This window comes from Varanus komodoensis, unplaced genomic scaffold (assembly GCF_004798865.1).
Source record: "Varanus komodoensis strain SLA01 unplaced genomic scaffold, ASM479886v1 scaffold5, whole genome shotgun sequence".
NCBI classification, from domain to species: domain Eukaryota; kingdom Metazoa; phylum Chordata; class Lepidosauria; order Squamata; family Varanidae; genus Varanus; species Varanus komodoensis.
In genome coordinates, this window is record NW_025336087.1 from 22,428,306 (window position 1) to 22,438,865 (window position 10,560).

Sequence of the window (10,560 nt, forward strand, 5' to 3'; positions counted from 1 at the left end):
ACAGCATTTGGGAAGAAAATGCAATTGCAGTATTGGCCTTGTCTAGATGGACAGGCAAAGCACATCAATGCTGTTAAGGAGTTGCCTCTAAGGTCTTTTTTTTTTTTTTTTAGCAGACTCAGTCCATTATTTAGCTTTCTGCTCCCATTTTATTGTTAGTGATGGATGAATGGTCTACCAATTGTCTCTTCAGGAGATTCTGGCATTAGGACAATCAAGAATTCTGTAAAGAAATAAGCTTGAATGGTTGATTTCTCTCAATTATTGTTGCTGACTGTACTATAATAGCAAAGTAGTGTTACAGAAAGCCAAAAAAAAAAAAAAAAGCAGCTTCCCAGTGATACCTTCAAGATGTGCTGGATTACTATTCCCAGCATTCCCCAGCCAGCATGGCTGGTAGGGGAATACTGGGAATTGTACTCCGGTGCATCTGGTGAGTAACAGGCTAGGAAAGGCTGAAATAAAGTCTTGCCCACCTTTCATTTTTATTATTAGATTTATATCCCACCTTAAAAAAAAAAAAAAACCTCAAGGTGGCTTACATCATTCTCCTCCTCCTGTTCTCAATCTTATCCCCACAACATTCCTGTGAGGTAGGGTGGCCTGAGAGTCCTGACTGGTCCAAAATCCTCCAGTTGGCTCAAGGCTGAGCAGGGACTAGAACCCATATCGCCTGAGTTCCAGTCCCATACTCTTAACCACTGAACCACACTGGCTCTCTGTCTAGGAACAGAAACTGACACTGGCACAACTGAGAAGTTATTAATCATTAATTTTACCACCTGCAATCGTGAGAAAGTAATAAAAAAGGCTAAAGTTCTTAATTAACACTGCTCACAGAATGAGAATTACCTCTAAGCAAGCAATAACGAGAGGATCTTGGCCATGGAGAAAAGTAGTATTAGATAATATAATGTGACATTTACTGGAAAGTCTGTTTTAATTCCACTTTGAGTTAATTGTGAAAAGGCAATACCCCAGCAGCATTGAAGTGCTCTAGCAACCAATGTATTGCTGGACAATATAACAACAGAGGAACTGACACTAATAGAAGCACTCAAATAGCCATTGAAGCATGCCAATAACAGATGGTATGCCAATACGCTGTACTGTGAAGTAACATTAATGCTAACTACAGGGTTTGGTAGTTTTATTTTTGCATGAAAGAAATAACTAACTTAATGGATGGTTCAATGAATACAAAGAACAAATGCTACCATAAGATGCACAAGTAAAATTGTTATATAATTTCTATCCTTTTGACTTAAAAGGGTTGAACTGTCAAAATGTTTCTTTATGAAATAGACCTTCAATGACTTTTCTTATCTTGGCCACCAACATAATTCCATTTCGGACTGGGTTAGTGATAGATGTTGATATTCCTAAAATCTAAAACTAAGTGAACATAATCCTTAAATCCAGAGAGTCAGAAAAGTCATCTGAGGAAAACAATACAGTGCAATTATGAGATGGAAGAACAACATACATTGAGACAAAATTCAGCCACATAATATGACTAATAAAAATTGCCTTGTGTCTGAGTTTAACACTGGCAAACATTTATTCACTGTAACATTCCAATTGTAAAAGAGATTGGTTATAAATGCTAATCACAATAAATGAAGCTCAACAAGACAGCAACTAACCTGAAGGTAATTTTTTTCTTGCTGATATTGCTGCACAAGCTTTCTACACACTTCACACCACTTCTGTTTATCAGTGCTAGAAAAAATATGACAAAACAGTGTCTATTAATTTCATATTTTAGTTGACATACCATATCAACTTAGAATGAGGTCTCTAAAGACCAGCTGTTCTGTGTTTCTTGTTGGGATCAAGCCTCTATTCTACCACTTCTTCAACCTTTTAAGAGCAGCCACTGGTTCCTGCAGTCCTCTTTGTGCTCCTCCTGTGTGCTGGTATTGGGAGGGGTAATTGCTCTTGGCACACATTCCCAGGGCATGCTGGGAGAAAGGGAAAGGGGAGCGGCAGCAGAAGCAGCAGCAGCAACAGCAACAGGGGGTCTCAGTATGCGGGCCAATGCCATTCATTGAGATGAGCGAAGCAGAGATGTTTATCTCAAGGCCAGGCTCCCCAGGTGCTCCAGCCACCAATATGAATGACCAAGATTTACAGCTATTGGGAAGGGGCTCGGAACAGGAGAATTTCTCAGAAACAGATGAAGCTGATACTGCTTTTGAACGCATGATGTGACAATGGGAGAGGAGCGCTACCCAATTACAGGACTGGCACACAGAGAGGAAGCATGCTTGTTTCCAAAAGGCCCCTCGGAAAAGGATGTGGCATAAAAAACTCAGAAGGAGAGTTCCTAGAAGTAAATACTAGATGCAGTTCAACGCACCACTCTGTGCACGTTCAGAGATTCATTCTGGGTGATTGTGCTTTTGGAAAACACTTTGGTGAGTAAAGAACTTTGTGCAAGGAAAGGTCTGTGGCTCTGAAAGGGCAGAGGGAGGAAACCTAGCTCCTGACACTGCGTTGTGTTTCTCCTTCCCCTAGGCATTGACCCCCTCCTTATCCTTTATTTTTCCATCACTTCCAAGCTGATCTTGGCACAACTTTCCTTCTTTTGGTCTCTGAATCCATCCACTTATGTTTAGGGCCACAAAAGGTTTTTTTTTAATCCCCCCACCTTGACTTTGCTGGGGTTCACATGCCACAAGTAACTCTGTGTGGTTCCCACTGTGTGTGTGTGTTTGTGTTTTGTTTGTTTTTTCTTCACGTGGAGGTGCCTGACAGACAATCAGGCTCATTGTGGTAACTCTTGTTCCTCCCCCATCTCCATCTGACTTTCGATGTCTCTGCACTAATGCCCGGAGTATGGGAAACAAGCAACACAAACTTGAGCCCATAGTACACGAGGGCAATTACGATCTTGTAGGAATAACAGAAACTTGGTCGGATAACTCCCATGACTGGAACTCTACAACTGAGGGATACAGCCTGTTCAAGAAAATAGGAAGGACAAAAAGGGAGGTGGAGTTGCACTATATGTGAGAGACACATATATCTGCACAGAAATTCAAGAAGAACTTAGTAGCCCCATAGAAAGCATCGGGCTCAATTTAAAGAGAGCAAAAGATAAGAAAAACATAGTTGTTGGCATATATTACTGTCTACTCAGTCAAAAAGAGGACAAGGATGCAACCTTCGAAAAGCAACTTGCCAGCATTTCCAAGAAGAATGTCGTAGTCTTTATGGGGGACTTCAATATCCCTGATATATGCTGAGAGACAAATTCTGCCAAGCATGGCCCCTACAAGAGGTTCCTGACATGTGTTGCCAACAAATTTCTCCAAGAGAAAGTAGAGGAAGGTACGAGAGGATCAGCTATCTTTGATTTAATACTAACAGGAATGGTTGGGTGGACAAAATAACAACCATGGGAACTCTTGGGGAAAGTGACCATGCAATACTTGAATTCTCAATTATAAAGGAGACAAAAGGTGACTGGAGCCAAACAAACACCCTGGACTTCAAGAAAGTCAACTTTAATGCACTCAGAAAAATAAGAAGCAAAGTGCCATGGCAACACACCCTTAACGGGAAAGGTGTTCAAGAGGGGTGGGAAATCTTGAAAAAGAAGATTCTCCAAACACAACTATGAACAATTCCATCAAGAAAAATGTGTAGAAGATGGCAGAGGAAGCCCACGTGGCTCCACAAAAGGTTAAGTGATATCCTGAAAGAAAAAAAGAACATGTACAGGAAGTGCAAGTAGGGCCAGGTCATGAAAGAAGAATATAAAGAAATAGAAAGGAATCGCAGGAATAGCATCAGGAAGGCTAAAGCAGGAAATGAACTGAGAATAGCAAGGGATGCTAAGCACTACAAGAAAGCCTTCTTCAGATGCATCCAGAACAAAAGACATGAGAAAGAGAAGGGTGTTCAGCAATTTAAAGTGGATGGCAGAATGATAACAGATGACAAAGAAAAGGCATAGAGGTGCTCAATTTCCACTTCGCCTCAGTCTTCTCCCACAAGGAAATCTGCAATCAAGAGGAAGTACAAGCTGGAACTGAGAGATGGCAGCCCAAGATTGACAGACAAATGGTCAAGGAATACATAGGTAGAATAAACACTTTCAAATCTCCAGGGACCACCTCCTATTATCTTGGATAAATCTTGGAAAGCAGGAGAAGTGGCAGATGACTGGAGAAAGGGACAACATTAGCCCATCTTCAAAAAGGGGGAAAAAGATGAACCTGGGAACTATAGACCAGTTAGTATGACATCCATCCCTGGAAAAATTCTGGAGCAAATTATTAAAAAATCTGTCTACAAGCATCTTGAAGAAAATGGAGCCATCCAAAATAAATCCTGTCAGACTAATTTAATCTCATTTTTTGACTGGGTATAATCCCAAATGGACAAAGGGAACACTGTGGAGATAATCTACCTAGACTTTAGCAAAGCTTTCAACATAGTGCCACATGACATTCTGATAAGCAAATTAGGAAAAACCTGACTAGATGGAAAAACTATTATGTGGATCCAAAATTGGCTGCTAAATTGGACACACAGAGTGCTCATCAATGACACCTTCGCAAATTGGAGGTGACTAGTGGGATGCCACAGCATTCATTCCTGGGCCCAGTGCTCTTCAACATCTTTATTAATGATTTAAATAAGGAAATGCAAGGAAAGATAATCAAATTTGCAGATGATATAAGAGTGGGTGGAATAGCAAACAACCTAGAAGACAGAATGAAAATCCAGGGCAATCTTCATAAACTTGAACACTGGGCTGAAAGCAACAGAATAAGATTCAATAAGGACAAGTGCCAAGTCTTCCACTTAGGAAAAGAAACCAAATGCATCAATACAAGATGGGGAATATGTGGCTCAAAAGAACTGAACAAGAAATTGTAATTGTGGACAATAGACTAAACATGAGCCAACAATGTGATGCAGCCACCAAAAGGGCAAATGCTATTTTGGGATGCATTAACAGAAGTATTACTTCTAAATCACGAGAAGTAGTAGTTCTTCTATAATCCTCACTAGTCAGACCTCATCTGGAATACTGTGTCCAGTTCTGGGCACCAAGATTTAAGAAAGATGCAGGTAAATTAGAAAGGGTCCAGGGGAGGGCAACAAAAATGATCCAGGGTTTAAAAACACTGCCCTACAAGGAGAGACTGAGAGAACTGGGCACGTTCAGCTTTGAGAAGAGAAGACGGAGGAGGGGCATGATATCCCTTTATATGAGTATCTCAAAGGCTATCACAAAGAGTAAGCTCAAGATCTCATCTTGCTGATACCAGAGTCCAGGACACGGAATAATCAAGTCAAAGCTGAGCCAGTCCTGATTCAGGCTAGATGTCAGGAAATGCTTCCTCACTGTCAGAGCAATACAACAGTGGAACCAGCTACCTAGAGAGGCAGTGAGCTCTCCCACACTAGAGACATTCAAAAAGAAACTGGACAGCCATCTGAATGGGATGGTGTAAATCAGTGTCCTGCAACAGCAGGGGGTTGGGTCCAATGGCCTTCAAGGCCCCTTCCAACTCTACTGTTCTATGATTCTATGAAATAACACCGCAGGGTTCAGATGACACAACAGACCAAATAGTGCCAAAAAAAAAAAAAAAAAGTTGCTTATCATATCATGTGAATCCACTTATTTCTCTTCTGTTTTCTTCCCTCCAGAGTAAAACTCTATCAGAGTTGGCTGTTTCTGCTCAGTCTTTAAGATATACAAGGACTTGCTCTACAAACTACTGTTGTTACAATAGCATTACTACCTATCTTATAGGCAGTCTTTTTGAGTTTCCCCACTACAATTCCTAACAAAAGGTGGCAGGCTTTCTCTTAACTGAAGGTATAAACAAGATCTTATCTCTTTCCCATCCCCACTCTCAACTTTCTGATTGTATGGTCCCCAAATTGGTAAAGCAGTTCAAAAAGAAAAGAGGTCCATACAAATATATAAAAAAACATTTTTGGGGTGAAGTGATAACACACAATAAATATATGAGTGAAATTTCACAACAAACTGGAATATCATCCTTTTATACAGACAAACCCTCCAATTTTAAATCAATGTGATAGAAAGGTTACCATGTACCAGGGATTTATATTCATGAGTAAATGAGGATTTTATATTATTGCAGAACTAACAGATACATCTATTAATGTGAAAGAAAATAAAGAAAATTATGGATGGTGTTGTAATCAAAGATTGCTTTGTGATTAATGGCATGAAATTATCTTGAACCAACTGCTTAGCCAACTGCTGCAACAGACTATACAATGATCAACTATTTCTTACCTCTCATAGAGTTCCAGAAGTTTCTGGTAAACTTTAATCAAATCTTCTCTGACATCTGCATGAGTCATTTTTTCATATAAATTAGCCAAGCCCTAGATGAAAGTGAAATGTGTTACTTTTGAAATAATTTCTTGGTATATAATGTGTCACAACTGTTGTTTCCAACTTCACTTATGTACTGTTCCAATGATCCATTTTTAAAGTCCACATCATACAACACAAGGTGAAAATATTACAAAATAATCAAGTGAAAATGAACTGAAAATTGAATCTGTATCTACAAATATAAAAGAAGTTGGTTATATTCTCTTAATGCTATTAATGGAACTAAAGACACTACCTCCCATTTTCCATTTATAAGTTATTGTACAATAGTGGGGATAGTAAGGATTGAGTCATATTTTTTTTTCTGCATTAGCAATCTCAGTTTATTCTGACCAGCTATAGTAGCTATACTTCTTGTTCAACCATTCAGGACACTGTTTACACAATTTAAATTTGCAGTTGCATCACCATGTTAGTGTTTATTTAAAACCAGATTAAACACAGAAACTAAACAAGAGTTTAACTTTTTTTTAAACCCTTTTGGATGTATGAAGACAATGAAAAAAGCATCAAACTAGAATTTTTATGTCCTATCAAAAGACAAACAACACTTGACTGTAGAAGGAAAACACAGAAGGAATAGAGAGTTCTACCTGCCATTTAGAACTTGTAAGCTTTTACTTCGATCAGCTTTTCTCTAAGCAGTAAAAATTTGAAGTGTTTGACCAGATTAGTCTAAACTGGTGCCATCCATATGTACTCGGACTACAACTTCTGTCATCCCCAACCAGCAAGATATATTCTGAGATATGCAGGGTGCTGGGATGTGTTTTGCATGCCTGAAAGCTGCTGTGCTGTGGCTTACTTCTGAGTAAATGTGCACAGAATTAAACTACACTTTGCATGCTTGGTGAGAATATGTCAGTATGTGCAGACACATTCACAGATATAATTCCTACAAATGTGGTTGTTTGGACCTGCACATGCATTCCCACAGCATACTCCAAAAATGGCCCGAAGGTGCAAAATGTTGAACACCTATGTAATGCTTACAATAATCATGTAAGACAGCTAGATAAAGCATATAAAGGACTTTGTACTCTTAAAAGACAAAGATTCCCTTTATCATTGCAAAGCATGGGAAAGTACTTGTTTCTAATCAGCTACTGATTGCAGAGAAAAGTTTTTCCTAGCAGCAGAAAGGGGCTGAGGAAAGGGGAAGAACTTGGCAAGCTAGACGGGGAACCCTGCAGGCCATATCCCTATCCCTGTTGTATAGTGTTCACAATATTTGCATTTTACAGCTTTTATTCATACAAGCATACAGAAGTCCATTTCATGCTAAATGGAAAATGAAAGCCATTGCATACATACCTGCCATGCCAGCAACTGTCCTGGTTCAAGCTCAGCAGCCTTTTTGTAGGCCCCTTGGGCTTGGTCAGGTTGGTCCAACTCAGCAGCTGCCAGACCGATAAATACCCAGGCATTGTAGTTATTTTTTTCTTGTTTCAGTACAGCCTAGAAATACACAAGTTCAAGTGAAAAGCACTATGCATTACCAAGATAAATATAATAAATCATTTCATAGCTGAGTAAGCAGAAAATATATAATACTCAGCTGCATCATCCCAATTAATCCATTATCCTGTTCAAAATATTCAAGATAGCTTATGACATTCAAAGCTGTGGAAGAGTGTGGTACAGAAGTAAAGTACATGCTTTGCATGCCTAAGGTCCCAGGCTTTCCAGGCAGAACTGTAAAACTCCTTTCTGAAATACTGGAGCCACTGCCAGTCAGTGTCAATAAAACTGGGTTAGATGGACCCATACTCAGACCCATTATAAGGAGGCCTCCTATGTTCCTAACATCTTCAGCTCAAAATGTAACAGCTAGTAGGGCTGGCGGGGAGGAGAACCCTCCTGCATTACTAAAGCAGCCTTCCCCAGCCTGGTGCTCTTCAGATATTTTGGGCATAGCCAATGGTCAGGGATGTTGAGAACTGCATGATGAACAATCTGGAGGGCACCAGATTGGGAAAGGCTATTCTAGAGCCACTACTTGACTGTGAAGATAGAACTGGGCTAAAACCCATGATGCACTATAAGGAAGTTTTGTATATTTGTATCTATAATGATAAAAGAAAACTGACACATTAAAAGAAGAAAGCAGTATAAGAATACAGTTAGAGAACTCCCTTACAAGTTTTTAGGTACAGTGAGGATAATCCCTTAGTGATCATCAGAGAAATAACTGTGGATAGATGATAAAACAGTACATGCACAAAGCTTAGTTGTATACTGGAATGCTAATTACCTTGCAGTGTTTCAGTGCTTCTTTGTATTCTTTATTTCTTATTGCATCTCTGGCACTTTTCAATGCTGCTTTCACTTCCTTGTTTGACATGACTAGTGGTAATGTTAAGAGAAAGAAATTACTGCCTTATACAAAGCCATTTGTAATACTTTACAATCATTCTTACAGCTTACACTCAACTACTTGCAGTGGTAGCAGTGGCGGCAGCGGCAGCAACAAAAATACTGTAACAATTTACTGATCAGCAGGCCTAGATCAAAAGAAATATGCTCTACAGTTATGATGCACAAATTTCATTGGTTAAATGTAGCTTGAAATGTAGCTGACACTGACCAGGCACCATTCCAGAGAAAGCTAGTTGGCACTTGACAGATAACAGCAGCACAAACAAAGGCCAATTCACACCAGCCCACCCCATCCTCCTTCTCTTCTATGTAATAGCACCCCTACCCCCACCTCCTTCAGAGCATCTTCTTTGGTATGCAAGTGGAAAAGATCACACCATTGTAACTTTTTACTTCTGTAACCTATTGGAAAGTACAAACTATGTTACATGTAATGTTGTAATGATCAATGTTTAAAGGGTCAGCTGAGGACTGCTCAGGTGCACCATTTGGAACAATTCATTGGTAGTTTGTTATTCTTGAGAATAAGTCATTTAAAAGAAAACTTTCCCATTGTGTATTTGGGGCATATGGACACCAGGATATGGACCATTTGGTCAACAGTTACATTGATTGTTTTTATGCACAAAGGTAGGCAAAATGTCTGAAAAATCGTCCTTTACTATGAACAAGTTGCATACTTATGAGTGCAACCTATGTGTTCCCACCATATTGAACAGGATCCAGTATTTGTTCTGCATAGAATAGTCTTATTGAAATGAATGAGACTTAAGCTAGTTGTTATTAACCAGTCTCATTCATTTCAATGGATCTATTCAACCCAGGGCTAATATTAGATACTACACATTACCAGTCTAAACCAATGATTTTATTAGTCCAAATTACAAGAGGCCCTGAGGAAATTACAATCTAAACTTCAACCCAGGGAGATGCAAATAGAGGGGGGGAGATGTTTATTTGCAGGTGCTTGGATTCATTAAATTAGGGTATGAAGGCTAAGGCCACAATTCTACAGTCTCTGGGAGTCCTGGGGCCACAGGAGTTTCCAGATCTCCCTAAGGGCATAGAGAAGTCTGACCTCAGAAGAGATTTGACTTCACAACCCTACAGCCAGCCACTGAGGAATTGCTCTATTTACTGTTATTACAGCTTTCCTCCTCTCCATCTGCCTCCAAACAAGCCTCCCCCTAGATGCTGGAACATGTATTCCAATACATCTGGAGAGCACCAGCCTGAGGGAGGCCAGTCAATATTGCACCATCATCCTCAGTGACATGACCCAAAGTAAGGCAAACACCTTACATGTAAATGCAAACTTTAGTTCAGTTAGGAATGAGGATCTGGGAAAAGGGCTGCTCTGCCAAAGGAGTGCACGCCATAGCAGGCCGTTATGCACGCTGTTTAACCGATCTTGCGGGTCACTGAAGACAGGCACACCTCGCGCAACTCCAGAGCGAGCCTAGCTCAGCGGTTCTTCCCCCTCCGGTCTCCCCATCGGAACCTCGGTCCAGCTCAAGCAGGGGAAAGCCAGGCAGGGTGGCGGAAGCAGACCCCTCAAGGCCTTCAAGAGAGGCCTTAGCCCGGAGCCGCACAACAGACAGTCAGTCAGTCAGTCACTCACCGGCTGTCACCACTCCTTGCCACAACTACCACCAGCAGCCGCCAACAACCATCCCACAAGACTCGCGCAGGCGCACCGTCTTGCTGTCCCATAAAGCCCGCCCCTTTCGCTGACGCAAAGCCTGAACGCCTTAGAGTTCTTGGCTGTCAATCACATTGTC

General features: G+C 40.5%; 1 protein-coding gene across 1 annotated transcript in view; it reads right to left on the reverse strand.

Moving 5' to 3' along the window:
* The window catches only part of TTC37 (tetratricopeptide repeat domain 37), a 60,127-nt gene extending 49,644 nt beyond the window's left edge, over window positions 1-10,483 (reverse strand). The window contains exons 1-5 of the mRNA XM_044446335.1: window positions 10,401-10,483; window positions 8,655-8,746; window positions 7,715-7,858; window positions 6,296-6,387; window positions 1,647-1,722 (exon numbers count right to left, since the gene is read on the reverse strand). Of these exons, the coding sequence (XP_044302270.1) occupies window positions 1,647-1,722; window positions 6,296-6,387; window positions 7,715-7,858; window positions 8,655-8,744 (402 nt within the window). The 5' untranslated portion in view covers window positions 8,745-8,746; window positions 10,401-10,483. The remainder of the gene's footprint in view (window positions 1-1,646; window positions 1,723-6,295; window positions 6,388-7,714; window positions 7,859-8,654; window positions 8,747-10,400) is intronic.
* Window positions 10,484-10,560: the final 77 nt, after the last annotated feature.